General features: G+C 36.2%; 1 protein-coding gene across 1 annotated transcript in view; it reads left to right on the top strand.

Annotated features, from left to right (window-relative positions):
- The window catches only part of LOC136558283 (macrophage mannose receptor 1-like), a 32,166-nt gene extending 6,955 nt beyond the window's left edge, over positions 1-25,211 (top strand). The window contains exons 6-30 of the mRNA XM_066552626.1: positions 343-489; positions 1,445-1,627; positions 2,177-2,334; positions 2,750-2,860; positions 3,968-4,083; positions 4,499-4,647; positions 5,509-5,708; positions 6,016-6,143; positions 6,762-6,849; positions 7,429-7,564; positions 9,700-9,738; positions 9,845-10,008; positions 11,077-11,144; positions 11,555-11,655; positions 12,392-12,525; positions 13,638-13,743; positions 14,526-14,722; positions 16,268-16,370; positions 17,022-17,254; positions 18,396-18,561; positions 19,918-20,070; positions 21,562-21,678; positions 21,932-22,099; positions 23,178-23,213; positions 23,627-25,211. Of these exons, the coding sequence (XP_066408723.1) occupies positions 343-489; positions 1,445-1,627; positions 2,177-2,334; positions 2,750-2,860; positions 3,968-4,083; positions 4,499-4,647; positions 5,509-5,708; positions 6,016-6,143; positions 6,762-6,849; positions 7,429-7,564; positions 9,700-9,738; positions 9,845-10,008; positions 11,077-11,144; positions 11,555-11,655; positions 12,392-12,525; positions 13,638-13,743; positions 14,526-14,722; positions 16,268-16,370; positions 17,022-17,254; positions 18,396-18,561; positions 19,918-20,070; positions 21,562-21,678; positions 21,932-22,099; positions 23,178-23,213; positions 23,627-23,826 (3,401 nt within the window). The 3' untranslated portion in view covers positions 23,827-25,211. The remainder of the gene's footprint in view (positions 1-342; positions 490-1,444; positions 1,628-2,176; positions 2,335-2,749; positions 2,861-3,967; positions 4,084-4,498; positions 4,648-5,508; positions 5,709-6,015; positions 6,144-6,761; positions 6,850-7,428; positions 7,565-9,699; positions 9,739-9,844; positions 10,009-11,076; positions 11,145-11,554; positions 11,656-12,391; positions 12,526-13,637; positions 13,744-14,525; positions 14,723-16,267; positions 16,371-17,021; positions 17,255-18,395; positions 18,562-19,917; positions 20,071-21,561; positions 21,679-21,931; positions 22,100-23,177; positions 23,214-23,626) is intronic.
- Positions 25,212-27,959: the final 2,748 nt, after the last annotated feature.

Raw genomic sequence — 27,959 nt, 5'->3', positions numbered from 1 at the left:
TGTTGGTGGAAAAGGCAGGCAGAGGAGAGACAGCAATTGTGAGGAGATGTCAGGAGGTTCTACTTGCAGCAAGGAGCAAATCTGCATTCAAATTGCAAAGGGCCATGCAAAAAGGACCACTATTCTGTAATCAAAAGTGTGAATTATGCAATAAGCATTAAAAGAAATATTTTGATGAGTACTTCTAAATTACATTTCATTATCTCCGGTAGAAAAATAATTGTAGGAGTGAAATAATGAGCCCATAATTGACACATGAAAAGGTGATCAGTAAATTGCTCTTTTAGCTGCTGACATAAACCCTCTGCTACATAAAAATAATTTGGTTTTTATCCCATGAAGGAAGCCCTGAACCTGAATCTGAAAAACTCTGTGCAGTACTAAACCCCAGAAGAGATGCTAAATGGGAAAACCAGCCCTGTGAGCTGAAACTTGGCTATATCTGTAAAAAGGAAAAATCTACAAAGGATCCTTTAATTCTTCCATCGGGTATGTCAAGCAAATAAAAAACCTTTTGATAAAGGCATAATTTGTGTCACTAAAGTAAAATTTAATGGCTATTTAAAATAAAAAGAAAAAGCAAGCATTGAAATTTGGTTTTCTGCTATGATGACAGGTACACAACATAGCATATTGTTATTTCTTTAGCAAAATCTATTTAAATACTGAAAACGTTCCTGGAGCCCACTAACCACACAAGCATTGTTTTACTTTATGTTATTATTCACAATTCCAGAGACACTGGGTTAAGCCATTGAGTTTCATGAAAGTATCATGGTCTGCATGGACATGAAAAAAAAGTTAGAGGTGCTTCACCCTTCCTGCAGTGCATTCTAATGGAAACACTGAGGTTTGTCACAGAAGGCTCAGGAAAATGGCATCAGTAGGCTCAGAGCAAATTCTTGACGGCAAAAAGATGGCAATCTTTCTTAGATTTCTATAAATATTTCTAAAATTTTGATCTAGAAAGATGGCAGAAAGGAGCTTCCTTTGAACCACTTTTCTGCTATACTTCTCTCTGGTTTATTTAATGAGACTTGTCATGGAAAGCCATGTGTGCAGAGAATGACTTGTGCTGCAGTAATAATGCCTTTCCTTTATGAAATATAAAAAACATATTTGGGTGGGGTATATTATGTGGAAATGCTGCATATGAAATTCCAAAATATTCCTCTGGCCAGTGAGTACTTCACACCAGTGAAGCCCAGTAACAACTGGCTCCAGTCTTTTCCTCTTTTGCTTAAATGCAGTTTGCTTTCAGTAAAAGTACCAACAGCAACAACATACAGATTAAAACACACATGTAAGGAATGAAGTACTGCTTCTTTGTTACCACCTCCTTTTCATTCTAATTTGTTAATTAGCTAAATTTGAAATGTAATTGCAGTTATTCTAGACTTCAGTTTGCACCATTTAAAAACTTGACATATCTATTGATTTTGAGGAGATGTAGAGTCTGTTAAATGCCCAGAAGAATGGTTGCCCTATGGAGGTCACTGTTTCATGGTTCATAGAGACCCCAAAGAATGGAGAGAAGCCCTAATTTCCTGCAATGAGAGCAATGGTGACCTGGCCAGTATCCACAACCCTGAGGAGCATGGCTTCATACTGTCTCAGCTTGGCTATAGTGAGTATTTCTACAGGACAGTGTTTGGTACAAATAGAGAACTGCACTACTAGAAATCTTACAGGATTTAAATAAAATAATTATTTCTTGCTTTTTATGAATATTTATGGGGAAAGCCACAGATTTATAGGTTAGAAAAACCTGAAAGCCAAAAACTCGCAAGAGGAGTCATTATGGTCTTTTCATTTTCATTTTAATTATTTCCATTTTGATTTTCATTTGTTTTTCACTGCATGAAGTCACTTGAAGGAAATAACAGCTCTAGTCACTGCAGCATTTGAATGGATTATCTGCACCAGACACCTTGTAGCTGTAGATACAGTAATGTACTTTACTGATAAAGTTGACAAATCTCATTTCCTAATGGTATCTCATTTTTAACTTCTTGAAAGAAGAATTAGAATAACATTTTAAAATAAACTCCCCTGTCTTTTAATACAGATGAATTTGCATTGCAACATTGCAATTTCAGCTCATCTCCATAAAATCTTGCTCCTATGGACTGTTTCAACTTGGGTAGTAATAACACAAATGAATTTCTGTTCTTAGGAGCTGTGGATGAGCTGTGGATTGGCCTGAATGACCTCAAAATTCAAATGTACTTTGAGTGGAGTGATGGGACTCCTGTGACATATACTAAGTGGTTGCCTGGAGAACCAACCCATGAAGTCACCGGCCAAGAAGATTGTGTCATTATGGCAGGAAAGGTGAATTATTCCACACGAATCATACAGCGTAGCACTGCACTATTTGACTTCTGGCTATACTTCTAGAGAGATTTTTAATGCAACTTAGCATCGTTGCTAAGTTGCATAGAATCAAAAGAAGTTATCTTTATTCACTCAGACATATGGTTGTTCTAAATTAAATTTAAAATGAAATTCCATATAAATAGTAAATGTTCATATTTGATTGTGAGTGTACATTATATGCCAAGCAAACCTTAACAGTCTGACTGTGCCACTTAGCTTAACATAACCTCACCTCCAAGCTCAAATACCTGGAATCTACTAAAAGGTACAGCTATTCACATTGAAAGACTATTTTGAAAAGAATGATAATGTTTCTAAAGTAAAAAGTTTCTGCCTCACTGCTTTTCACCTCTTCCCAAACTGCAACTAGGATGGATACTGGGCAGACAGTGCCTGTGACAGGATGTTAGGCTACATCTGCAGAAGAGAACCACTGCAAGGAGTTTCTCAAACAGCAAAGACTGATCCTGCCTGCCTGAAGGTAAGAAGAAAGCATAACCAAGAATCTGGTTAGCAAAACTTCACAAGCTCCCAAGCTCCTCTTGACATTGAAATGATCTTTTATTTTTTTCCTTTTCATTCCTAACAAGTGTTATTGCAGAACAAATTCAGGGTTATAATTTTTACTACATTCCCATATAAGGAATAATAATAAGTCAGGCCTATTACCTCTCAGAACTTTCTGTGAAAGGGGCTAAAGCCAATTCTGTGTTTGTATATTTGTTACATTGTTCTACAACCATCTGTGGTTATTGAACATGTAGCAGGAACTGGTAACAATTCTAGACTATGCAGCATGATGCCAGATGATGACAAATCTCACTACTGAAGCCAAATCAAAACAATAAAGTCATTTTTATAAATGAAATTGTTTTGAGCAAGTTATTGTATCCTACCACTTTTTTTTTCTTTTTTTCCCTCTTTATACTTTCCTATTCCTTTATACTCCTATTCTACATTTAGTAACCTTTCCCACAAGCCCATATGGGGAACAGAGCTGAGACTCGTTGTGCTCAATGGAGTCAAGCAGCAGCCAAATGCTGAACACAGAGTTTATTTACCTTTCTTGGGTGCAGCAAGCAAATCTTGAGATGGTATAAAAGGCAAAAGTGACCTGAAATTCAGCTGTAATTTTGAGTATTTTGCCCTTCAGTGGTTTCTATGTTACCTCTTCAGTCAGACTTTTTAGGTGACCTGATGTATTAAATCAATTAATTAGTCTACTTACTGTTCCTTTAGCCTTGAAAACATAGGAAACTTGAGCCAGCATCTCTACTATAATACAGACTGCGCTTTTTTTGTTCTGAGCAAAGAATAACTTTATTCATCTCTGAGTCCCTCTGACTTTTTTACCAGTAAAAATGTATCCATTCATTTCAAAAAAGTGAGAGTCATAGGCATTAAATCTTTTCTTTCTGCACTGAATGTTTGCTAAGCTGAATTTCCATTGGTACACTGGAATTCAGATTTATACATAATCATGTTAAATTATATTAAAAAAATGTTGGCTTATGTGTATTCATTGAAATTCAAGTGCTAGAATGTATGTGGTTTTTAATTGCAAATTTATTTCATGTGTTCTTGACAGGGTTGGAAAAGATATGGTTTTTACTGCTACCTGGTTGGACATACCTCTGTAACATTTTCAGAAGCAAAGAAAACCTGTGAAAGGAGCAGTGGTTATTTAACAAGTATAGCAGACAGGTATGAAAAGACTTTAAAAATTCTATATCTGATGCAATAATATTGGAATTTTAAAAAAGAATTGAGAACTTTTTGAAAAAAAACCAAACCAGAAAAACCCCTGTATATCCTTTGTATGAAGAAAAAAAAAAATAAACATAGTATGGCTTTTCTTACTAAAAACGATTTATACCTCAATGGTTTTTTAGTACTTAACTTTGAAAGAACAGATAACAGCAACTTTGCCTCTGTAAGGAATAGTTTTCCAGTATAGCACAGCTCTACCCCCTACTGCAGCTGGGACCCAGTTGAACAACATGTTCTCCATAAGAGGAAATTTAATGGAGAATCTATTCATTCTAGCTGTGTGAAGTTTGAATGCTGAGGAGTGGGAGAAGGAAGGAAAGCTGGGCTTAATCCCATCCTGTCATTTCAGATATGAGCAAGCCTACCTGACCAGCCTCATTGGTCTGAGCTCTGAGAAGTATTTTTGGATTGGTCTCTCAGACATGGAAGAGCAAGGGATTTTCAAGTGGGTGACTGGTGAAGGTGTTCTGTACGCAAACTGGAATGCAGCAATGCCTGGTACTCTACTGATGCCAAATTATTTTTGCCTTTTTCTTTTTTATATATTCTCTGTATTCTTTACACATATATTATGCTTATGATGATATTAGAAGCTAGTCCCAGTGCTTTTCCCTATCTTTTCCCTATGCAGAAGGACAAAACATATTCCAGAGCTCCAAGCCCCATGGGATACAAGGCCCCCACCCTATCTTGTTTTTTCTGGGAACCTAGGCAGAAAAATAGCTCTTCAAGACATATTTTCATAAACAAAGTTTAGTTTCCATCTGAGGGGGGAGGATGTTCATAAATCTGTGGACCCAGATGAGATCCATCCCAGGGTGATGAGAGTTCAGAAAGGATACTCAGGCCTTGGAATGGGCTGCCCAGGGAAGTGGTTGAGTTACCATCCCTGGATTTTTTTACAAGATGTGAAGATGTCTAGATGTGGCACTGATGGCTTAGTGGTGGACCTGTGTTAATTGGTTGGACTCTACAATCTTACAGATCTTTTCCAACCTAAATTATGCTATGATTTTCTATGATGCCATGAAAATATTTATTTTCTGATTTCTCATTGTTTCCAAGAGCAAAATCAAATTGAGCAGAAAGGATGAAATCTCTTCCAGCCTTAGCAATGTGCTGCCAAAGCCTTGCCACAAGTGGGAGAGGAAAGAGGCAGGCAAGGAGTTGTTTATGCACTCAAAGGGAAGGGACAATGGTGAAGGATTTGCTGGTTTCCTCTTTTCACTAAGCTCCTCCTCTGAGTGGACACTACACTTAATATTTCAAATAGTCTCTTGTAAATTAATTATACGAGCCATAAAAATGTCAAAGAGATTCTTTAAAAAACATTTCAACTTTATTTTTTATCTTGTAAAGGGAAGGAAGCTGGTTGTGTTGCCCTTAGGACTGGAAATGAAGCTGGACTATGGGACGTTCAGAACTGTGAAGTAAAGGCAAAATTTCTCTGCAAAAAATTAGCTGAAAAAGTCACTGTTCCTGCTGTTTCTGAAACAGTTTCTGATTTCAAATGTCCCTTGGGTTGGGATACAAGCAATAGCACTAATTCCTGCTTCAGAGTAAGTATTGTTTTTTGCCATCATCCTACCTGGGAAAAAGGACAGCAAAATAATTGCCAAATTATTGCCAAATAAATAGGCAATCTAAACATCACAGAATGGCACAATGTAGCAAGCTTTTACACAACTATTCAAATATCACTGCAGCTTTCACTCTATCAGTGATAAGTAAGGTCATCCAATTACTCTTGAATCCAGACTGTAATGGATAACTGTAATGGAAGGTTTACTTATTTTTCTTATGCAAGGCAGCCAGCAGATTTATGTTTAGCACACTGAAAACACAGTGTTCTACCTGCATCTACAGGGATTTGTGAGAGAAGAAGACAAAAAAAAAACATGGTTTGAAGCCCGAGATTTCTGCAGAGAAATAGGAGGAGACCTGGCTGCCATTAGAAATGAAGAAGAGCAAACAGTGATAGAAAACTTAATAAAGTAAGGAAGCAAACTGTCTAATAATTGATATTTTGGTGTAACAACACATGATCCAGTAATAAATAATGGTACTATTGTTTTGCTCCTGAGATAATTATTTAAAAATCTATCTAGTTTTCACCCTAACAATAAGAAAAGTAACTGAGAAAATGTCTCGTATGAGTAATGTTCTCAAAGAATTTTTGGAGCTCCTAAAATGTTATCACCTGCAAACATTTTAAATTCAGATAAAAACTAGACCAACAACAGAATTTGTTGAATGCTTCTCCACAGACCCTATTCTAAGTTTGCTTAGTGAATAATATTGAAACAAAATTTTGTCTTTTAGCAGCCTGAGCATTTTATTTCTGAGGAAAAAACCACTATAACCAAAACATGAGTGCAGAAAAATAACATGCTTTGTTTTCAATACAACCATTTGCAGAGCAGGAAATTTTAAGGTGTGAACTTCATGTACTTGCCAATTGGAGTTTGCTGATCAACAGTACTTTTTATTTTTAAAATTTCTGCATTGAAGTGTTCAATAAGTGTCAGAGTTATTGTCTCATGTAACTTTTATAATTGAGCAGAGCTAACAACATGTCTCCTCTTTAACTGTATATTTTTTTCACACTCCAGAAAGAAATCCCCATCATTTCAGCCTTTCTGGATAGGTTTGCAGTGCTTGGATCCTGATGGTGGACTTTCCTGGAGTGATGGTTCTCCGGTGAGTGTTTCACCATGCCAGTTTCCTTCTGTCCTGGACATTTTTTCTGTTGAAGTTTCTATGACTAGTGTGTATAAAAGGTGTATAAGAATTTCCAAAAATGCCTATTTTGTAACTGGGTAACTCTGAATTATTATTCTTCATACTAGATTGGGAAAAAAACAAGGGAGGCCAATAAACCCTGAGGTTATACCATCACAAAAGTGATAAAAGACAAAGAACTACTCTCAGCTACAGAAATGATTATCCAAGTTACTAATATATGAGAAAGGTCTCTCCTGGTTCTTTTAGTCTCTGGTGATAAATTGCCAGAAACTTTTTCCTGCTTTTTATTTATAACTGGACTCAGTTGAGTCCAATTTTTGTGGGACTGCTACAGTCTGTTCGATGCTGCATGAACTCAGAGCCTTTCTTTCCTCTTGCAGAGTGTTTGTAATTTAGTAGCCCACATTGGCTTCACAGCCAGAGGAGGAGGAAAAGGAGTGGTTGGAAACTTTTGCTCTACTTCTCATTCCTTACAGAGGACAGTTTTTCCCCCTGTAGATTAAAATAAAAACCACAGGTGTGTTTTCTCTGTAGGTGAATTATAAAGCAAGAAATTATTTTTATGATACTGCATTTCAAGATTGTGGAGCAATCAGTGAAAACCCTTCCTTGTCATGGATTAAGGAGCACTGTGAATACAGTCATAACTGGATTTGTGAAATAAAAAAAGGTAGGTTACTTTTTACTCTAAACTCACCTTAGGAAGAAATTCAAGGTAAATCCATTCTATCATAACAGGAAACTCTACAAGTTACACACTGGTAGAAAGTTTTGTTTATTTCACATGAATTTTGCACGCAGAAAAGTAGGTCAAGACCTTTGGTATACAAGATTTCAGCTGTTAACCATAAACTTTTTTGTTTCATTATAAAAAGTATATTCCATGATAAGCTTTACTAAAATTACACTTCTCTATGTAATTGTGTAATAATAGAAAATATGATGAAAGCAATCTTAAGAGCTTACCTTGCAATATTCACTGCTCTGCACAAAAGCAGATTTTTGTCAAAACAAAATTTCTGACTGAGGGAGGAAGAGAGGACTACAATTCAAAGGGAAAAAAAAATATAAAAAGAAGAAGCAAAATATTATTTTGAATTTCCATATCCTTAGTGAAGTGAAACTTCACTCCTCCTCTCAAATGTTGGTACACAACGGCACAGAAGCCACCTACTCTAAATTAAACAACACTACCAGCATTATAGAATCAGTCTTTCTGTAAGATGACATGTAAAGACAAGCCTGTAACAACAGGCCTGCTGCAACAAGAAGATGGTAATGAAAGCTTCAAAATTTAAGACAGTTTCACAGTTTCACATCTTCATCACATACTAGTAGGAAAATCTCCACTTCTCTTTTTTTTTTTTTTTTTTTTTCCTCAGCTATTGTTTGGAAAAATATTCAGTGAAATTAGAGAGGAATAGCTATGTGTTGGGCTACATATTTTACTTCCCACAGTAACAGCAATGTTCCTCTGGTGGTGGCTCCCTGGGCTCCTTCACACTAGTTTCAATTGCTGCTTTTCTAAAAGACATAATTTCTGTGCTGCTGAATTATTCAAAACAATTTTCTAACCAAGGCACATAGTCTCAGCTTCTTATACTTATAAAGCAATAACCATAGACCTCTATCTCAGAGAGATGTTGTGAAGATATTTTTCCTGTTAAGTTCCTTTGTGAGTTCTCACCTGCATAATCACCACGGCTAAAAATCATTAGCAAAGTGTCAATAGCAGCTGTTTACTGTTAATTAGTAGTAGCATATGAATGGCAGAAATTACAGCCTGAAGAAATTGCCATCATTAGTCAGTAGTGCAGAATGGCATGCTGAAATAGACAGATTACTTCATACTTCCAGAACAGATATATTAGGGTTTTTTTCCTTTAAATCTTGTAGCCTTTTTTTTTTTAAGGTTGTAACCAATCATACAATAGATTATTTTTAAAAGCTGACTTTTTTTTTTTAACCCAAGCATATGTTCACACACTAAATAAAATGTAATTACGCCTAGAGAAACACAATAAATTCCTGTGGGGAAAAAAAATAGAATCACAGAATGGGGTGAGTTGGAAAGGACCTTAAAGATCATCCAGTTCCAGCTCCCAGCCTTTGACCAGGTTGCTCAGAGCCCCATTCAGATGGCCTGGAGATTGTAAAGGTGACATTTATTTTACATTTTTATAGCTCTTGGCCCTAAATGTTTAGAGAAACATTTCTCCAATATCACACTCCATGTGATGTGGAAATTTTTTGTTTAAATTATTTTTCAAAAAGTGGTAATGTTATTCTTGTTGAAGCAGCTACACTGAAAAAAATTTTAACTAACAAATAAATACTAATGAACTGTTAAATACAAATAATAAATATACATTATAAATATATGCAAAAAAAGCAAAAATTTGTTTAGTATTTGAATTTCTTGTTCAACTACAACACAATGTCCATAAAGAATTGTTCAAAGTCTACCAATGCTGGAGTATTTTCTCTATGTAGTGTTCTTTCAGAAACAAATATTCATTCAGACTAACTCCAGCCGTCCAATTTAGGCAATATTCAAGATATTCAAGATGCACTTATCAAAAATCTACCAAGATAGAGATGTAAGCCTGTAATGCATCTTTTATTCACCAAGCATCCATTTTTAACTTTGCACTAAAGATACCATATAATTATATTCTGCATTGAATATGTAAAATGTGAAAAGTTAATAGACATTAAAATAATTTCCATTAATTGAACACTTACAGTGGCTCGATGTTGGGGAAATATTTTACATCATCTTCTTTTTATCCAATTTCATTACAGGGACACCCTTGAAACCAGAACCTCTGGGTCCTTCCACCAGTAAGCTTCTGTTTATTTTCACTTACCTGAAGGGTGGTGCAATGTAACACCACCAGCTTTGTGTAAGAACTGAGAAGAATGCAGAGATTTCTCTTCTGTGTTGCAGCATATGAAGTCACAGAAGATGGCTGGATTGTAAAAGGAGACAAACAATATTTTTTCAGCCCAGAAAAGACCTCTATGGAGAAAGCCAGAACATTCTGCAGAAACAATCATGGAAATCTTGCTACTATTGAAAATAATAGTGAAAGAAAATTTTTGTGGAAATATGTAAGGGGAGATTTTGTTGTGTTTTACACTACATTACTTATATACCCTTTGTACGTATCCTCTGCTTGTGAAGTACAGAAGAATTCTTGTTGTGTAATATTATCACTTTTAGCAAATATTACTACTGCTAAAATTTTCTTAGGATTAGGTTTCAAGATTCTATGAAAAATATTTATTCTACTAAATGAATCTTCAGGAAATAAAAAAAACATGTAAAAGAACTTAATGTTTACTCAGATAGGTATATTCTTGTCTATTTTAGTCTGAATGGAGTTCTGAGCAAAACACATAAGGAGCAATGAATAGGCAAGGTAGGTGTATTCTCAGAAAACTCTCCTTCTGACAGGGTGCTTGCCTCTACTCTGAATATCTTATACTAGAACCCAGTGTTGCACATAGATCAGGCAGGCAACTGCCAGTGTAGCTTTGATGGTCCTGCCTGATGGTCATGTTGCTCTCCAAAACAGCTTTTCAAAGAAAGGCCGGTCCAGGTTAGACTGATCATTCCAACAATCCTTTGTGGATCAGTTTTCCTGTACCATGACCGAAGCACAGCAGGGAAATGCTGACAACTTAATAGCATGGATGGTACCTCAAACCTCTGCCATAATCCTGCTTGGTTTGCTAATACCACCATAGCCACACAACCACCTTTCTGCGCCACACTGTTTGATGTTTGCTTTTATTGTGTGGGAAAAGATATGACAGAAGGAGAGCTCAGACAGCTTGAGACACAAGAATTACATAGCTGCTTACAACCAGGAAAGGATCAAAAAATTTATACTTAATGTTTTTCTCAAGTCTTCTATGACTTTTTCTTCTTAAATTGAGAACATAACTTTGAAAGCTTTGACCCTACCATAATTCAGCCAAAAATAGGAATGTCTCAACAAAAATGATAATAAAGCAAAACTATAAGTTGTACATATCTCAGATGACTGTGCACAATCATTTAAAGAATATGTATTCATTTATTTGCTTCTGTAGAAAAATATTTACACTTTTTTTTGTATCAGATGATTAATAAATATTATAATATTATAATTAAAAATATATTTTTATGTTTAGATATTAAAAAACGGCCAACTGAACTCATATCTCATAGGATTAATCCAGAATGCTGATGAACAGTTCAGGTAGGTAAATAAGCTCCCTCAAGATCCATAAAGAGCAGTTGTAGGAGTGTTGTACTGCCAAAGTTCCTTCTGGAGGAACAACTGCAAAGGAATTAAATGCAGATTCAGAGAGTGATAATGCTTGTTGGAATGTGTGCTCTCCCTTGATTAAACTACACTGTACAAACACAGTTCTAAATTGAACTTTTTTATGCTATGAATACGTCAATATTATCTGTTAAAAATAAAGGTATTTTTGTCTTTGATTTGGTATGCAGGGATTTCATTATATAAGGTCTTTTAATTCTTATGGAAACTCAGTTTACAGAGAGACTCAGTTGTAATTTTTTGAAAATATTTTTAGTATGTTAAGGAAGATTTTTCTCAACTGTTTCATGGACATTGTCTCACCAACCACTTCTTTTTTTCAGCTGGATGAGTGGAAGCCCAGTGCACTATGCAGCTTGGGCACAGGGTGAGCCCAGCTTTGCAGAAGCTCAGGAAAATTGTGTGGTTTTAAATAAAAAAGATGGTGAGTTACATAACTATGGTTTGTAAAGTGATTTTATGACTGCTGCTCTTCCAATGTTTGTTTAAAATCTCTTGTCAATTTTCACCCATTCTTTACCAGAAATTTTGAGAGATGTGCATTATAAAGAATAGTTGTTATATCTGAGGTTTCTTCAGGGGCAATATTATCCATAAAAGTGGAGTCTAAGAAATTGATTTTAATGGAAATGCAGTGGCAATTTCATCACTGGTGTTTCAGCTGCACAAAGAAAATGTTCAATTCAAATCAACAGCAATTATTTTTTTAAATCATTATAATTAGATAATAGTGAATTGAAAATATTTCCTAATAATAGAAAGTATTAGAACTTCAATAATAGTTTTATAATTTATTTTTGAACAACTAGATCATATTTTTAGTAATAAGAAAATTGTTAGCAAAGGAATAGAACATATATAGATTTTCACATTCTGTGGTGCTTTCACTGATTCAGCGTTACTTGACACTTGCATCTTTCAGTGCAACAAAGCTGTTAGGGAGGGTTTCACTGAGAGGCCACCCCATGTGGCCACTTCTCCCCTGTCACAGCAGGACCAAAGTGCCCTTGTATACAGGGACAACGGGAGGTAGAGCTGAGCTAAGGCAGGTCATCCCACATTCCCAGGCAGATTGCTTCTCAACTTCAAAAACTAGTTCACTTTCCCACAAATTTCAATCTTATTCAGTGTCTTGGTACCTAAACTTTAATTGATTTCAGGCTTGTGGAATGATGTCAACTGTGGTTTTTCCAATGGCTACATCTGTGAGAGGCACAGGAGTTTTATAAATGCAACCCTTCCTTCAGCAGCTCCTGGAGGATGTCCTGCAGGTTGGATTTTATTTAAAAATCAGGTATGACACTTTCACCTTAGCACAATGATATTACTGCTTGGGAAGATACTTAAAGATACTCTTAAGGCCTTTTGTCTCTCAGATATGTTTTGTCAGTCGAATTTAAAAATGAACCCATTGGCTAATTACTGCAAAATGATGGGTTTACAGATGTTTAATTGTTTTCTTGAGAAGTGGCCACCTGAGGCACATTGGGGAAACTGTTACATTGTATAGATGTTTCAAAAAACTGAAGAACTGAATTCATCTTAAAGCACTGGGCATAGCACAAAATCAGTCATTTGAGATGGAACAAAACAGAAATAAGACAATTTTTTTCTAAATAGGCTTCAATGTAATGCTTGCCTCTTCCCAAAAGAGACAAACTTGATGTGCTTAATAAGTGAAGGTTCTCTTTCCTAATACATACAGCATTATTATGAAGGCACCCACAGATATCACACCAGGTGAGTTTATGCCAGGTTACAGTCATCAAAGTTATTATTTCCACAAACCTTGCAAGATAATTCTCTGACTGTGCTACTGGCATGACACAGAGCAGAGGGTGAGCTGCAAACATGGAGGGCACATGAGGCACACTGGTAATTATCAGAACCTTTGAGGGTGAATATGTATTGGTAAAGTGATGGCTACACAGTTTTTAAAAAATGAGTCACATACTTCCATTAATGAGAGAGCTGTATAATGAAGAAGGCTGAATAGACACAGGAGTACTCTGACCACAGACACCAGGTCAAAAAGGGTTTTCAGAAACTTCCAGCAATTCCATGCCTGGGCTGGGCTTTTCCAACAGCTAGAACTTTGTCTTTTAGTTGTGGTGATGTATGGCTTCTAGAAATCTCTGAGTTAGGTAAAACATTAGATTCTGATCAGACTACTACTGTGGTTTGTAAATAGCCATTTGAGGTTTTTTGTGACTTTCTTAATGGCTTGCAGAAAGACAGAGAGCAAATTTAAAACTTGTAAATGGTTTTGATTTGGCTCCAGATCCAAGTTAACTCAAAAAAATATTTTGGGGGTCTGAATTAGGCTGATTTTTATTTAAACTAGTGTAATTCATGCCTAAATTCTTTGTCCTGTCACTCTAACAGTCTATACTTATTTTTCCCTAGTGTTACAAATTTTTTGGCTCTAGCTATGATTACTGGAGTACTGGAAGAAGAGTTTGCATGAGCCTTGGAGGAGACTTGGCAAGCATACCTAATGAACAAGTTCAAGGTATAGTGCAACAGCCCCTTAGGTAATAGAGAGCCTTTACTCTGTATACAGTGGACATTTCCTGCAAAGAAGGCAAGTGTCAGTATGTAAATATATGCTTTTTATAATTTTGTATTCAAATTATGGTTATATGGCCATGGCATGAAATGTTTTTAGAACTGAAGAATCTGTTTGGGGCATGCTAGTCATGCTAAGGATTGCTTCTTCGTGTTACATGCAAAGTGTCTTACATTATTTATAGGCAAGAATTAAGATAAAATTAAAAATCTGGATCTGGCATTTATGGCTTTAGGCACAGAGAAAAAACAGAATGCATGGTCTGTTTGTGCCAGAAATAGAATGGGATGTGCTTCTATACTGCTGCCTAAATTCTGCAACTTGATTTAGTATAATGCCAGAGAAAGGCATATTTTCACCTTGCCTGTGTTTCCTGGCTTCCATTTGCAGCTGTACATATTTCCATCAGTCAAGTGGCTCATCCTGACTGCTGAAATAAGTGAACTCTTTAGATATCATGGTGGTCAGACAGGCTTTTTTTTTCTCTTTCCTCTTTGCAATCTTGCTTCATTGTTCCCAAATACTTTGACTCTTTGAGATTTTTCATGGGTAAGGGCTTGGCATAACATTGAAATAATGAAATCAGGTAAATTTCTGATCAAATAAAATTAAAATGTTTTTATAAGATTTTAATGAAAAAAACAGTTAAGTATTTGTTTATAAGTTGATGTTTTGACTGATCACGTAACACAATAATTTTCTCCTCTATTGGCTTTTTATTTTAGCTTTTCTCACGTACCATTTGAAGGATGGTTCAAATGATCTTTGGATTGGCTTGAATGATCTGCTCAGTGAACTCAACTTTGTTTGGTCTGATGGAAGTGCTGTCTCATATACAAACTGGGCTAAAGGTTCTCCAAAACTTGTAGAACCTATTTTGTATGACAGTCTGCATCCAGAAGATGGCCAAAATCGGCAACAGGTAAATATTGCTTAGTGTTTGCCATCAAGTCTAAATCTAAGGAGCAATACCACTCCCAGTAAGCAGCTCAATTCAATGCAGACCTTGCCCCAGCCTTCTGCATTGGTTGGTCATCTAGCTTTACTCTGGGACTAGACATAAAATCTTGCAATGTTTGAGTATTCTAGCTATATCAGAGCATAAAATGGCATTGCTGGAATCTTGTCAAAGTATTTGGCAAAATTGCAGCAATGGACAGATTGAATAAAAGATCGGATGTATTGAATAAAGTTAGCAAAGTTATTTTCTTTTTCATAGTAAATTGTTAATTTTTCAGAGGATTTAAATGGAACATTAGAATTTTAGAAGTCAACACACAATTACCTTCATGTCTATGAAGGAAGGAGAAGATGATGCAAGAGGAAAGAGTTAAGCATTTTAACTTTTTCTCATTTTAAAATTGTAATTAAATTACTAGGGGCCAATAGATGTCAACTACTTTCTAAGCCCATCAAACCCTCTCCACTGCTAGCACTTAAACTAAACTTCATAATGCTGTAATCAAAATAGCATTCTACCTAACCACACCAATACAGACTGATTTGCACAGCCACATTGCCTATCTTCTATTTATTTCTATATCTTGCTTTCCAAACTCACCCTTCACAATGTATCATTCCACTCACTGTCTATTCTCCCACCATTTTTGCATCCATACCTTTAGCGAAGTCAGGGATCTGGGCAACCAGCTTAATCTACACCTGAGCCAATTCATGTTGCTCTTCCCCATGTAGCTATTGGTCAAGGCATGCAGGAAGACATAAATGACACTGCACAAACCATAGCTCCACTGCAGCTCTAATAACACTAGGAAACACCAAGCAGGAAAAAAATTGTGCAAAGGTACATCCTGCTTTTCTCCTTCAAGACACTAACAGCTCTCTCCTTCAGAGGATCCTTTTCAAAGGCCCACAATTACCCCATGGCAGATTATCAGAGCAGATTGCAGCTTGTAATTAACTTGTAATAAATTTCAGCTTAAGCTGATCTCATCTAGCTGAAAGAGAAATTCTAAGAATTAGAGCTGATGAGAGCTCTGCCAAGGACTGTAATCTAGGTGATTTTGTCAAGAATCAGCACTATTTCTAGCTGTCTTTGCATGTGAAATACAAAGTGCAACCTCTATTTCATCTTTATTCAAAACCTTACTGATAGTCACCCATCAGTTGGGATAGATAATGTGGAAGAAAGTTTTTGAAAATAATAACGTCTTTCAAGTATTTCTCCTGGAAAATAACTAAATGAACAAGCGGGCTGAGCTGAATAACGTACAACATGGGAACTGGCCACCACAAGGGAGGTCAGAAAGGACAGAGAAGGATGAATGAAAAGTATTTCTAGAGTTGTAACACACCCTACAACACCAGAACAAAAAAAAACCAAAAAAAAAAAAAAAAAAAAAAAAACCAAAAAAAAAAAAAACCACAAACCTGAAACTACTCAGTTATAGTACGCTGTTTTATAACTTCTAACAGGCATGTATATTCTTTTCCTTACTTCCAACAGTTTGACTGTGTTTCTCTGAAGAGGGGTCCTGCTGATGACACAGGAAAATGGAATAATGAGGAGTGTTATAAGTCCAGAGGGTATATATGCCAGAAGGATAGTGGTGAGTTCTGCACTATTAATCTTGAAAACAATAACATAAGGATTAAAACAAATTTTAAAGTGTGTTGTTTAACACACTTTCAGTTTAGTTTTAGTTTTTTTCATTTTGTTTTGGTTTTTAGGTAAAGGAACAATAAAACCTAAGGGCTCATCTTGCCTCTCAGTGTTACTTAGCAATGTTTTTGAGAACGTAGCAGAATATGGGAAAATAAAATTATTTTATTTTTAAAAGTGTAATTTAATAGATGAAGCCCAAACAATTTTAATTACATATATTCACGATGATCAGTAGGGCATCAAAACTAGTAAGTTTAACATTATTCATAAACACCTAATAGTCATTAAGCTGCAAAGAGTATTTTAAAAGCAGGTGGGACAGGTGTGTTATTTTTTAATGATGGGGTAAATTTACCTCTGCAATGTAAAATACTGTGCATTTATTGTCAGAGGTTGAAAAAACATTTCTTTTATCAGAACTGTTGTTTTGACTTTATATTTAATTATAAACAGCTAAGAAGATGTTCCATTCCATTAGTAATTTAATATTAGGTTTGTAAATAATGAAGATATTACTCAATTCCTCAAATCAAATATGTGACTCCAGATTTAACTGCTCATGGGGCTTTTTTTTTTTTTTTCCTTTTTCCTACAGATCCTGAACTTTTTAAATCACCAGCAACAGTGCTGGACTTTGCTTTTGCCCCTTCTAGTGGGATTAGCTATTCTGTCACCTATTCCAAAATGAACTGGGAGGAAGCACACCAAAACTGCAATAACAATGCCTCAGAACTTGCCAGCATTTTAGACCCACACAGCCAGGCACTGTTGTTTCTACTTGCAAAGGAATATGGAGAGCCTCTGTGGATTGGTCTTAACAGCAACAGGGTAAGAACAAAGGCATTGCATACACACAGTCAGGCTGACACAGAACCTGATTTTACTTCATGCTCTCATCTTGTTGCCCATTGGGATTTCTGCCAGTGTAGTGCTGAAAACAGCATGTTACATCAATGTAACAGCCATTTGCACTGGAAATCTTCAAATAAGACTCATGCAGTTAGAGATTTCATTTAGCACAAAGAAATGTTCCTGTAAAACCAGTATACAACAGTGCAGTGTGTTGTTTGGAGTCATTTAAAGTACCTCAGATATAAATTGTAAAATTTCCTACATTTTGAGTTGATTTTAATCTAAAAGTGATTCCAGGCACAATGTACATCCTGCCCTCCTGCTATGTGTTTATGTACCTCAGTGATCAGCGACAAGGTATCAGAGGTCACATACCTGCCACCTGACAAGGAACAATTTTTATGTGTGTGTTTATGCTCACACATTTTACTAGAGTGGTCTTATTTATGGTAGCAATAGCAAACTACAGCTGTGAACAGAAACTGGGGTCAATTCTAATAAAAGGAATATTGAGGCTATAGCATATGGTACATATTGACCATGGCTGTATTTCTTTTAATTTGAAAACACAACTGGCGTAACTGCTCCCATTAGAATATTATGGAAAAATAATCCCTTCTGTTTGTGAGATGTCTACATCAGTTGTATGACAGGAGAGGGTGAACATTTGGATGGTAGGTGTGTTTTGACAGGCTACACTCTTCATCATGAATCACAGTCACGACAACTACAACAAAAGCAATGGTGACCAGAGCTGCTTAAGAGCACTCCCACACACACTCCCATTCTCCATGCAGATGTTTGGGTGGTCATACCAACAGGATATCTCATCTGACTCCTAGTTTTAAGCCTTCTTTCATGTCCCCTTTTTCTTTCCCTTCCATTTCCCAATGCTTTAAAAAAATGCTCTGAACTAATGTTAGATATTTTTGGAGGCATTCACATTTGTGTATGACAGACACTGTACATTTTGATCAGTTAGCATTTACAAGCTAAGAAGAGGCACTAGTAAGCAGATGATTCTACACAGGTTATGTGAGAGTCCTCTTGAGGATCCTGTATAGTAGCTGTGTCACTGTAAGCAAACATGAAATTACCATATAGATTTTACTTCCAGACCAATGGCAAGTATCAATGGATTGACAGGTGGAGTTTAGTTTACAGCAAGTGGGCCAGTGAAGAACCAAAGCAGACATTAGCATGTGTCTACCTAGACACTGATGGCACCTGGAAGACAGCTTCTTGCAAGGAAAAATTCTTTTCTGTCTGTAAAAAATCACATGGTGAGTAACTCCATACATGTATCTTGACTAGAGGCTGTACAGTGCAATAAGCCACTGCAAAAATGCTTTATTAACACACCAGTATGCAGGAAGACAGGATTACCTAACTAGTTCTAAATATTGACATGAATTCTTTCCAAAAGTTAATTGATTCATAGTAATTAACAAAAGCCTAACAACCAAAGGATTGAATATTCACTTTTTTAAACTATTCATCCTATTAGGAAAAGTAATTCACTTGCTATAAATTCTGTTTTTATTAGGCATTATACGAAATTCTGTATCCAGTTTGGGGTACCAAAGTTTGAAAAGCTTCTTGGTCAACTTGGGTTTTCAGATCACTGGGTAACAATAATTTAAAGAAAAGATTGGAGTTGGACAAAAGACTAAGATACCAAAGACTATGAGAAACCATATTATCAATACTAAATATTAAAAAATGAGCCATACAGGATGTAATTTAATTTTTCTATGTGTCTGATATGAGTTGGAAAGGGGTAACAGACTTAAATACAGCAAGGAAAACATTCTGATTTTATCAGTACAGAAGTCTTTAATAAATATTCTGGACAGATCAGCAAATCTCCATCACTACAGCTTGCTAAGAACAGACAGAATTTATATCTGTCAAAAACAATATATCAGCTTCATGTGTCCTGTGAGCACAAAGATGAAGTAAATAATCCCTTGGAAAGCACAATCTTGTATAATTTATATGGAAATAAGCATAAATATTGACATGCTACACGCAAATTTTAGCTATATTCTTGCATTTTTCAACTTTATGGAAGGTCTTCAATCATAAGTCACATGACAAATTATATTCTAAGATGTTTTAATATGACAAAAAACCTCAAAATCATATATAATGTCTCTTTTCACTTTATTATTCTGGAAATCTCATTTTAGAGCTAAGTATTCCTTAGGGAAAAGCAACAGACTGTTGAAGACTTACAGGAAGAAAAGGTAATTTGGCAGAATATATAATTTACATTCCATCTGTACATATCTACCCATCCAAAATCTTCCTATTATATAAGTCACCACGGAATGTATTCAGGATGCAGTTTAATAAAGTCCTACAAGCTATGCTTAGTTATACCAACACTTTCACTCACAATCACAGTTTCTACTGTAAGGTTTTATAAGGTTTTGATATGGTCAAATCACATTGATAAATAAATATGAGGAAAATATTGTCTCAAACAGAAAGTGAGAATCATATTCAAGCTCTTCTTAGAACAGGCTTAATTTCCTCTAAAATTACAAACCTAACATTAGTTTTGTCATACTAGTATAAAGGGAAAGACAAGTTATATAAAATAGCTGGACTGCAACTACTTGATCTCTTACCAGTAATGGCCCCTACTGAACCCCCACAACTTCCTGGAAAATGCCCTGAATCAAGAGGACACAAATCTTGGATACCTTTCTCTGGTCACTGCTATTACTTTGAGGCCTCCAAGAAAAGAAGCTGGTCTCAAGCTCACGACGAATGTGCCCGACTAGGTGAGTGTTTAGGCTTAGAAAGACTGATGATGTAATTAAACACATAAAATAATGGATAATATTGCTAAGCAAACCTCAAATTACTTTAAAACTTCACATTTAATGCTTTTTTTGATTGCTTTTCTGAGCATGCTTTTCCACAATAAACATAACTTTTGTCGCACAATAAACGTAACTTTTGTCAGAGACAGCAGCATCTCATATCTCAAATATCAGGTGAAATACGAGTATCTCAAAAATATTAAATTCCTACTAGTTTTATGGCAAAAAAATAATTAGATAGGGAAATAAACACTTTTACAGACCCGCTAAGGCACAGGCTGCAGCACTGGCTTTCCCTTCCCCAAGCAAAAGGGACTCCACATGCAGTGCAATCCGGGAGACAAAGTCATAGGATAGTCGTGTTTGTTAGTTACAGGGCACAGGTCATTAAGTGGATCTCAGTGGCTGGACAACAAATGAGATGTAGGAGCTGCTTATATTTAATGAACCAGTAACACACACCCAGCCATGAAGTTCCTGCTCTGGAACAGCCCCATGCTGCCTCCATGGAAAGAAGAGCAGTACCTTCATCAGGGAAGGGAAAAGACACTTTGCTCCACATTTCTGAGAACTGCTGCAATGCAACACATATTTCAGTGTGAGTAAGAATAAGAAACATTCTCTACATTTCCAAAGGCACTACCTCATATATCTGAAAACATTGACCTATAACTGAGTAAACAGAAAAAATAGCTTTGTAAAGTCATTTTGCTCTACAGCTGCTTGGCAACAGAATTCCTGGAGTGGTTTTGTAGAAAGATAAATCACATCATTACTACCAAAAGTAAACATTACACTAATAACCAGGATGAAAGGTTACAATTGGACACTGCTTTGTGTTCTAAATTCCTATACATTTGCCTGCCTGTTACTCACTGGCCAGGCCAGGAAGGTGGTCATTTCCTTGTCCTCCCAACACAGCTTTGTGTATTTCCAATGCCAGGGCACATGGCAATTATAAATCAACATCTGGACATCTTCTGGACTGCAGCCTCCATCTGCTGACACACCCTACCTAACCTGTTATCATCAGGCACTGCCAAAACTGCTGCCCGGCCACCAACGAGGGACTAAGCTGTAGTGGCAAGAAGCATGGTGGTGACTACATCACATGTACTTGATTCAGCTTACTAGCACCACAATCTGGGATGTCGTCAGGCCTGTCCAAAAAGTATTGCAGGAGAGCAATTGTTCTTCTCTAAAATAGCAAAGACTAAAAAAATTCAGAAAATTTCTGAAAATCCATATCTTTGTGCAGCTTTGCATCCATACAACACACAGTTATGCTAAAAAGAAATACCATACAGTGATACAATACCAACAACAAGACTAGTGAATAATATAGAAGAGTTGGTGTCTTTTATATACTTTTGCATATCTTCTATGTGTTTATTGACCTGAGCTTTAAGAAAAAGACGCACTGTGATGTGTTCCTTAATATTTTTTCAGGTGCTGATTTGGTATCGGTAGGAGGCTATAGTGAAGCAAACTTTCTGTCAGAAACCATTAAGATACTCCATGGAAAATCATTGAACTTTTGGGTAGGGCTAAAGAAAAGTGACAGAGGTAATCACATTATCCTATCAAATGAAATTTCATGTTATGTTAAAAAGAAATCAACTTTGTACACTTAAAAGTACATCTATTTATATAAAAATTACACAAAGTTTATTTCGAATTATGTCTAAATATGCTTAAAATTATATTTGAAACATTTAACTGGCTATGCATGTTATAAATTTTTGTTTTCTCCATTACAACACATTCTATTTGTCTAGATCCATGTATTTTATACATACATGTTAATTTTTAATATTAGGACAGTGGGTATGGACAGATAAATCTGCAATGGATTTTGTCAACTGGCAATTGGGAGAACCATCAAATCAAAGGCTTAAAGACTGTGGAGAACTATGTGCATTGTCTGGCTCCTGGAATACCAACCTCTGTTCTTTCAAAAAAGGATATATCTGTAAAAAAATTAAAAGTAAGTAGTATTTCTAATATCTTAAGTTTAATAATGTCTAATAATGTATTTTCATTGTACAACACAGAAATGTAAAATACTCTAAGTCTGTGTGCAAAACCAATTGACTCTAATGGCTGCCTAAATACTGGCAAGCCCCACATGGCTTCCAACTGCCTTCTCAGAAGGCTGTACCTCCCCTACACTCTCTAGAACTACCATCAGCACTGTGCAGCCATCATAAATACTTCAGCCCCTGAGTTTAGGTGAAAGCTAAGCTCAAAAGCAACACTTTGTCTACTTTCAGCTGAATGTATTCTCAAACAGAATCTTGTTCTGATGAGTGCAATGCAAACTGTCTTGTAGAAATGCTGTAATTGGTGATTCTTTTCCTTACTAACCACTGATCTGATGGATTACAGGAATACATCGCAAACCTTCTTGTGGCACTCTTTATCTACAGTGTGGTAGCATGTTTAATAAAATACTGTTAGTATCCTGATAGAAAAAATTATCATCTGTAAGAAAATGCATAAATTAGTTTACCAACTGAGATTAAATCAAAGCAGTACAGAACATGGACATTTTGTTTGGTTAAACTTCATATTTCTGTTCACCTTTGTATTACCCGCTAAGTTCAAGAAGAGCAACTAGGATAGGAACTGCATCCACATGGAATAGTTGCCTCTGACAGAAGGGGCTACAACAATAGAAAAGTCTTTTCAGCTCAGGTAAAATGCTCATGATGCACTGCTAACACTGAAGACCTCCTTTCAGGAAACACCTTAAAATAAGTAAGGATACTGTGGGGAGATTCTCAGAAATAAACATATTTGAAAACACTTTTTGAAATAACAGAAATCTGTCTCTACATGTTGTTTTGGGCATCATGACGGAGGAAATCAGATGCTCTTAGGATGAAAGACCAAATCATCCTACTAGAGTTTTACACATGCTTAGTTCCATCCCTCTGGAAGAGTGACCATCACCAACGTATGAATTCGGGGGAATCGTCAGGAACACTGGTACTCGGGAACTTTGAAATACCTTTTTTTTAAAAAAGCATTCAGAATAAACATTTTTTTTTTCCTTTCAAAAGCTCCTGAAAACAAAGAAATGTCAACAGAAAATACAGGTAAGCATACTTACTTTTAAGTAGAATAATAAGAGCATGCTAAAATAAAACATGAATAGAATTACATAGTTTCACTGTATTTGTTTTGAGAGTGTTTAAAAATAAAAAGTGCATAAAGTTTTACTTGGTATCTCAATATAGGATATAGAGGTTATCCTGAAGTAAATATTTATTTACTTTTATGTTTACTTATGTTTACTTTAGTGCATTTTAATTTTATGTTTATATTTTTAAAATTGGGCTTTGATCAGATTTAATTATATTTTGTTTGGTATTCATAAAAAAACAAACAAAAGCACATGTTGAACTGATAATCTACGTGCACATTGAATTTTTTAGCTTTCTTGTAATAGAAGAATTTATTACTAGGTTCTGAAATCTTTTAACCTTTATTCCATTGTATATCCTTACAGAAAAGAAAACGGAGAAAGTACTTTCTGCTGGCATCATTTGGCTGTTCATTCTTCTAGCTCTTTCTATAATTGTAGCTGGAAGTGTAATTTATTTCTGCTTGAGGAGGAAAAGACAAAACCTGCCACATATTTCAACCAGAATGAGTGGATCAGAAGCAACTGTGGATATTCAAATAAAAGACAAACATTCAGACACGTAGTCTGACCAAATGCCCATGTGATCCAACTACCAAAAACCAGGCTATAGATCAGTGAAATCTTACCCCAGCTTTGTGTTTTCCTACCCATACAATAGTCTCCTTTCTTCTCAAATACACACACATCTTTCAAAATTCCTTCCAAAGTGTTACAGAGTTGTTTAGTCTGGGGAATGTATATGTGTTTTTCATAGAAATGGGCATGGCTGAAAAGATGGCTCCAGAGGTGTTATGGGGAAAATCCGACAGATATTAATGATGTGAAAATTACTTTATTTAGCTTAGTGTAGAAATTATCCATTTTTACACACAGGGGAAGTCATTACTCATTACTTTAAATTATTTTTCCCTGTGTGTTACTACAGTGGTATCTAGACTATGATGGGAATCACAGAATCACAGAATGAACTAGGCTGGAAAAGACCTTTGAGATCATCAAGTCCAACCTATGAAAAAATGCTCATTTCAGGTTTTCAGCTTCATAGTTTATGATATATCTTTTAATTAATGTAAAAATTGTTATGATACCCGCATTTGTGCATTAAGTACTATTTGTTTACAAAAAAAAATAGGCAGAAAATTGTAAAAATTTGAAGAGGCTCATTTAATTTTACCTCCAGTCTAAATTTTTGAATTATGCCATTTCCTACGGCCATGCACTCTTCTAGTATTCTGCAAATGCCTCTATTTTTTGGCAGTTCAAATTAATATTAAAGATAGAACAGGAGATGATCTTTCCATTGGGTTTTATTTCAGTAATGATTCTTTTAGCATACAGAGCTGCCCCTTTTTAAATCCAAGCATGTATAATAAATGGCTGTCTTGTAGTGCTTTCTGTAATTCTTCAGTGCAGAGATATAAAATCAATGACATACTTTTTGAAAATACATTCCTTCTTTTTTGTTCTGATTTCATTTGACAAGTTGCTGCCTAGACCATTCTCAGCTTTTCTTCCATTGTACACAGTAGCAGGGTTTGCCTCAGGGGGCAGTTCATCATTCTGCATATTTAAGACATGCATCACCCCTCCTGAGAAATGGAAACACCTTTCCCCAAGCCACAAGAGGGCATGTGGAAATAACACTGAAGGTCATATGGAGGAGCAGGACTAGAGCAGAGGAGCTTCTACCAAATGAATGTATTGGGCAACAGATTCCTTCTTTGGCCCCTTGGCCCCTCTGTGAGAACTTCTTGCTCACTCCACATGCTTACAGACTCTGACTGACAAAAAGATGTGGCCGCACTAAAAATCTCTGCAAGGGAAGAAAATACCTGGAATAAGTGGAACAGGTGTCTGCACCAGGACTTCTGTGTCTATGCCTGAGCAGCTTGAGAACACATTTGAATTACCTCTATTATTTACATTTCTTCTAGATATCTATCAAGCAATAAAGGCTTCTAATTAAAAACGTTATTGATAGTTACTTATAATGGAAGTACCCCCTTCCTCCAGGAATACTTCTTTCAGATATTTTAACAAGGGCTATCTTGAAATATGGGTCACCTCTGGTAACATTTCCTCCTGAGAGTTCAATTTTCCCCAGCATTCCTTTGCTGGATGGACATACATTATTCCAGACATTATTCTACACCTTTGGTTAAGCTGGTAAACAACTCTCACCAATCACAGAAACAGAAAAATAACTGAAGAATATGTGGCTTTCCTTCTCTCACTAAACCAAGTAATGTCATACATAAAAGACCTGGTTAGAAAGAAACCAAACCAAACCAAACCAAACCACCAGAAAAACCCAAACACAAAACTCCCATCCACAGGTTATTTAAAACAGAACTAAAAATTAAGTAAACCAAGAGTCTATTTTACAATTTATGTCATTTGAACACTGTAAAGCCCAGAGATAACAGCCTTCAGAGATAACAATCCCTTAAGTTACTATAGTAAGTCCTGTAATATTCCTTGCAATAAAGAAAGTCATTGCCATTTTCAGGAGGAAATAGGAAATAGCTGTGAGAGCTTTGCATAAAACTGTGCAAATGAGAAAAACAACACCTGCTTCCCATGGAGGTGACTAGAGATAAAATTGTTTCCTGGTATGTACTACAGATATCTGGGAATACAGGGTTCTGCTTTCCCTTTGGATGAGTTAGTAAGGCAAGCATTTTTCCTGGTCTATGTTTGCAAACATACATGCTGCTGGTCCTACTGTGTTTATGCCCAGCTTAGCGAATCTTATTAAATTAAAGTTACCTTTCCAAAAAAAAAAAAAAAATGGAAACATGCAATAGAAAAGACTGGGTTTTTTAAGATATTTTTAAGTTAACTATAAAAATTGGGAGTTTGTGACAGAAGTGTTCTGGTGACCAAATTCAGCACCTGGGAGCACCTGCTAATTCTGGGACCTTCAGAGAAGCCTGGCACCACCACGCAGGAAGCTTGGAGAGCTCAACAGTCAGGCTGCTCTGCATACCAACTCTATGTGTTATCACATGAAAATATTTTGATTTGTGTATATTTTTATGTCCAGCTACTCTATAGTTGGACTGAACATCATGACTGAAGAAAAACTGAACAGGATCACAGGCTAGACATGAAGTATGTTGCTGAGCCCCCTGCAAGGTACTGAGAGACCAGAGCCTGATACAAAATGCCTCCTAGAGAAAGACAGAGAGCATTGTAGTGAGAACAGCAGTGAAACTAAGTGAGTACAGAGTGAGCCAGTGCAGTGGTGCTCACACCTGGGGACAGGAGCTGAGAGCCAAAGCCCTGACCAGATCTGCTCACACCTGGCAGCCACTGTCATCATTAGCTGCTGTTTGCAGCATGGGACAGCAGTGCCAGAGTAAGGACACAGAATTCAGCCTATGGTCTCTCAAAGACTGAACAGCCACTGGGGAAGAGATCAATGCATATGAGCACAGACTTTTCTGCATTTTTCATTTGGACCTGACAGTGGGTATGAATAAGACATTGCCCACACACCTCACACACTGCTCAGACACAGAAGAGGGCTGGGTTGCACTCAGTTAAACTCCACAAAACAAAGAAGGCTCTTAGGCCTTACCATGCTTAATCCCAAATTCCAGTATTTCTGCTCAAGTAAGTTGTTTGTATGTTTCTCTTTTCTTTCCAAAAAGTCCTGTATATTTAAAATCACTGTCCTGTCAGTTCAGTGCCAGGAATAGGAAAAAAATTGCCTATTGTGAATGCTGCTGTTTAAATTAAATTCAGAGTGGAGAAGACACCTCAGCACTGATGTATTTCATACTAATGTGTGTGATGTGGGATTTTTCTTCTCATTTTCATAAATAAATGGTGCCAAATTTTCCCCGGTTTTAATCATTACCACTTGCGATGACAACATAATCTCTTTCATACGTAGGCTCAGCTATCTAAGGAGCCTGAAGGCGATGGAATTAATCTCACATAATGTAGATGCCTAAAATGCAGCCATATCTAACTGAACTACTCACCCAAGGTCAGCACTGTGGTCAGCACAGAAGGATGGATACATTAGGGTGCAATTACTTGATCTGCTCTAGAGACTGAAGAGAACTCTAGACTCACTGACACAAAGTCTAAAACAATTGTCTCACAGTAAATGAGTTCTGCAGAATCCACTTCTTTACTGATATCTTATGCAATTTTGTACAAAACACACTAATAGCTTTTAGTTGATTACAGTCATCATCAATAGCTCCAGGCCATTCAGAAAACTTCTATCAAAACAATTCCTCGTAGATTTTTTCCCCTGTCTTGAAAATCATTGCTTTTGGAAACAAAGCATCTGTCAAACTAAAAAAATTCTGTTGATTTTATTTTCCATACTAATTCAGAATAGAGACGGAGCTGGTAGCATTTCTTAAGCAAATGTTAAGAACATAGACAGAAGCTCCTACAAAATTACAAATAAACTTCCAAGGCAAGCATCTGCCTTGGTACCTCCATAAACACTTCCTAACCTAGTGCCAGGACAGGTGAAAAATCAGTGAAATGTGTTTGCTTATAATCTTGATACAATCTTTGTGTTTAATGCACACCAAACTGTTTCCCTGAGCAGCTACTGATGTGCTCACACCAGTGAACCCTTGGGAAGGTAAAGTTGTGCTGAGCATCAGAAATGAGGGCTCTGCCACTTCTGTCTCCACCACTGATACACAGAGTAGAAAAACTGAGC

Source organism: Molothrus aeneus, chromosome 1 (assembly GCF_037042795.1).
Source record: "Molothrus aeneus isolate 106 chromosome 1, BPBGC_Maene_1.0, whole genome shotgun sequence".
Classification (NCBI taxonomy): domain Eukaryota; kingdom Metazoa; phylum Chordata; class Aves; order Passeriformes; family Icteridae; genus Molothrus; species Molothrus aeneus.
This window is presented reverse-complemented; position numbering and strand designations above follow the sequence as displayed.